The sequence below is a fragment of the Orbicella faveolata genome, unplaced genomic scaffold (assembly GCF_042242905.1).
Source record: "Orbicella faveolata isolate gen_17 unplaced genomic scaffold, um_ofav_v1 contig_35, whole genome shotgun sequence".
Classification (NCBI taxonomy): Eukaryota; Metazoa; Cnidaria; class Anthozoa; order Scleractinia; family Merulinidae; genus Orbicella; species Orbicella faveolata.
This window is the reverse complement of record NW_028301564.1, coordinates 17638474-17641907: the sequence shown is the minus strand read 5'-3', so window position 1 is coordinate 17641907 and position 3434 is coordinate 17638474. Positions and strand designations below refer to the sequence as shown.

Genomic DNA, 3434 nt, shown 5'->3' with positions numbered 1-3434 from the left:
AGGGATACCCCGCTCGCTCTCAGCAATACCTACTCAACGGCTTTCATTTTGGTTTTTCCATTGATTATGTTGGACCTCATCAGAATTTTTCATCTAAAAATCTTTTATCCACCATTACCAATCCTAAGGCCGTTGACAACAAACTTGACAAAGAGATCCAGCTGGGCAGAATAGTGGGTCCATTTGATACTCGGCCGTTTTCAGTGTTTCACATCTCTCCGTTACGATTAATTCCTAAAAAGTTACCTGGGGAATTCCGCCTAATTCATCACTTGTCTTTTCAAGAAGGGCACTTAATCAATTCTCATATTCCAAAAATTGCGTCTAGTGTTCATTATGCTAATATCGATGATGCGATTAGGTTAGTTCGGCGCACAGGCAGGGGCTGTGCGCTAGCAAAAACTGATATCAAACATGCTCTTCAATTGATTGCGGTCAGCCCTTCCGATTACAATTTGCTCGGGATTTGCTGGCGCGATAAATTTTATGTTGATCGAAACCTCGCCATGGGGCTATCCAGTTCCTGCAAAATATTCGAATGTTTCAGCTCTGCTCTTGATGGATAGCTCGCTTTAAACTAAATATAGTGGGGATTCTTCACCTTTTAGACGACTTTCTTATCGTCAGCAAATCTCTTTCATCGCGTGCTACTAATTTAAGAGCATTCCTTCAGACATGTGATGACATAGGTGTCCCCACGGCTCCTGAAAAAACAGTAGGTCCTAACTTTGTTTTACCATTTGCGGGCATTGAATTAGACACACTTAAAATGGAAGCCCGGCTTCCAGAGGAAAAGCTTGCAAAATGTCGTTCGCTTATTCGGGACTTTCTCCCAAGAAAGAAGGTTACGTTGACTGAACTACAATCTTTAATTGGTCTCCTTAATTTTACTTGCTCTGTAATTGTACCCGGTAGAAGCTATTTACGCCGTCTAATTAATTTAACTGTAGAGGTCAAGCGCTCACGCCATTTTATCCGTCTTAATCGTGAAACAAAAGCAGATCTTCGCTTATGGCTTACTTTCCTAGAATCATACAATGGTAAATCTTTCTTTTTGGATTATATTTGGCTTTCGTCTGCTAAACTCCACCTTCATACCGATGCAGCAGGCTCTTTAGGCTATGGCGATGTCTTCGGTGCACATTGGTTTTTCGGCCCCTGGCCTCATAGCTGGCTAGGTAAGAATATTATAGTTCTAGAAATGTTTCCCATTGTTATTAGTGTTTCTATATGGGCTTCAGATCTAGCAAATAAGTGCATTTTGTTTCATACAGACAATCAAGGCCTAGTAGAGGTAATTGATAGAAAAACAAGCAAAGATCAACTCAAGGTCGTGAGCTCCTCTTGCAATGTTTGAAACATAATATTTTGTTTCGGTCGGTTCACGTGCCTGGGGTGTATAATGTCAAAGCTGATGCTTTATTGCGCTTACAGGTTACGAAATTCAAGTCCGTCGGCCAGGGTGTGGATCATGCACAAACGCTAGAACCAGCCCATCTTCTACCACAGAACTGGCTTCTGTAACAAGGCACTTGTTATCTGCCAGTTTGTCTAAGGGTTCCAAGGACGCTTACAAATGGTCCTGGTCATTATTTCTCGCTTGGGCTCAGTCCTGGTTAGGTAACTGTAATTTAAGCTTACCGTTACAGCCAGCTGTCTTGGCATTATTTGTGTCTCACCAATATTCACTGAAATACGCTTCTTCGACCGTTACTAGCTACTTATCAGCTATTGGTTATGCTCATAGGTTAGCAGGAGTTAACGATCCTACAGAAACTGTGCTTATTCGACAAAATCTGAAAGGCTACAGTAAGTTAACGCCGGTGCACGATGTGCGTCTTCCTATTACACTACCGACATGGAGACAGATCATTGCGTCATTTCAAAGCACCACAGGGTCAGCGTATCAATTACAAATGCTGACAGCCATGTGCTCTTTAGTTTTTTTCGCCTTTTTACGCGTTGGGGAGATTACCGTTAACGGAAGGGATTATAATAATCTTATTAGGCTTCCTCAACTAGAGCATTTAGTAAACGAGAAAAGACAGGTAACAGCCCTGCAGCTCACGATTTTGAAATACAAACATAGTAACAATGGGCCCCCCTCTACGATTTATATATATAAAGAAGGCTTTTGTTGTCCGGTCCAAGCCATACTAGATTTCGTTTCTACACGAGGATCGTTCAATGGTCCTCTTTTCTGCTGGCCGGACGGGGCACCTATCACTAGATCCTTTTTTGTGGAACAACTTAATCGAGCACTACGATTTTGCAATCTTGATCCTGCTTTGTACAAATCCCACAGTTTCCGAATAGGCACAGCGACTTGGGCCACTGCCAAAGGTTTTTCAGACTCACAGAAGTAGTCAATAGCGCTCATAGGGGCCGTAACCAATCAGCGTGCAGGGATTATACCACGGGACCAAAAATTTCCCATACATTCTCTTAAATTTTAAAATCCAAGATGGCGCATTGAAAGGTAGAAAATGGCGCCCACCGGAAATGACGTCACTGCGCATGCCCAAATAAGGCGCGAGCCAATGCGTGAAATTGAGGGTGTCACGTGGTTGGTCAAATAAGGTGCGAACCAATGAGAGAGGGTTCGGATGTGAATAAAAAAGGTGGATTTTGGTGGAGTTGGCATTGTTGTTTCGAGATCGACGACAAGAAGATGGCCTCAGTGGAGAGCAAGATGAAGGTGGAGGTGGTTGAGATTCCTGCAGGAGAGTTGCCAGACTTGATTCCGAGAGATGAATTTGCGGAGAGAGTGTTGAAGGCTGTGAAGGATAATCTTCTTGGAAAGATTATGAAAAGTGCCGTTAGTGACAGTACGGATAACGTCCTGAAGAAAGAAATGACGAAGCTGGCTGATGAGGTGATCAAGTTCAGACAAGCCATGTCAAAGAGGATGCTTAGTGACGAGTCTCTGACGGATAAGGACCCCGTGTGCTTGGAGAGGTTGAAGGATAGTTTTGAGGCCGGATGGAAAGAGTGGAGGAGCGGTTGGGGCGACAGAGAAGACTTGGCGTACCAAGCATTTATCAATACGATGATGTCACCACCAGAGTGAAAAAACACAAGATTTTTAATGATGCCTGTAACAAAAACTAATAAAGATCCTTTAACGAGAGAATGTACATGGTTTGTTGTGTGATTTTTTGCATCATCTTGAGTGCTTGCACGTCATTGGTTCCCAGGTGCACGAGGGATAACATCATGGTCTGAGGGGTGAGAAATTCTCCGTGAAAGCCTGAGGATTCAAAAACGCGTCCGAAGGGCCATACATCGGAGAGGTCTTTTCTCATGTACCATGGGTAGGGGAAATGTTGGGTGAGGAAGAGGAGCATGACATCTTCGTCGGGGTGGGGTTCGTCCAAGCAGATTTTACAGGCCAGGGGTCTCTATGGAAAAATAAGAGAGAAAAAATGAATGCC

General features: G+C 43.6%; 1 protein-coding gene across 1 annotated transcript; it reads left to right on the top strand.

Moving 5' to 3' along the window:
* Positions 1-2671: 2671 nt before the first annotated feature.
* Positions 2672-3137, top strand: LOC149103562 (uncharacterized). Its single transcript, XM_089272654.1, has one exon. The coding sequence runs from the start codon at positions 2672-2674 to the stop codon at positions 3068-3070; it is 399 nt and encodes a 132-aa protein (XP_089128780.1). The 3' UTR covers positions 3071-3137.
* The last annotated feature ends 297 nt before the right edge of the window (positions 3138-3434 follow it).

What these genes read in the sequence shown, in the direction of transcription:
- LOC149103562 (XM_089272654.1), top strand. Translation starts at nt 2,672, where the DNA reads ATGGCCTCAGTGGAGAGCAAGATGAAGGTGGAGGTGGTTGAGATTCCT.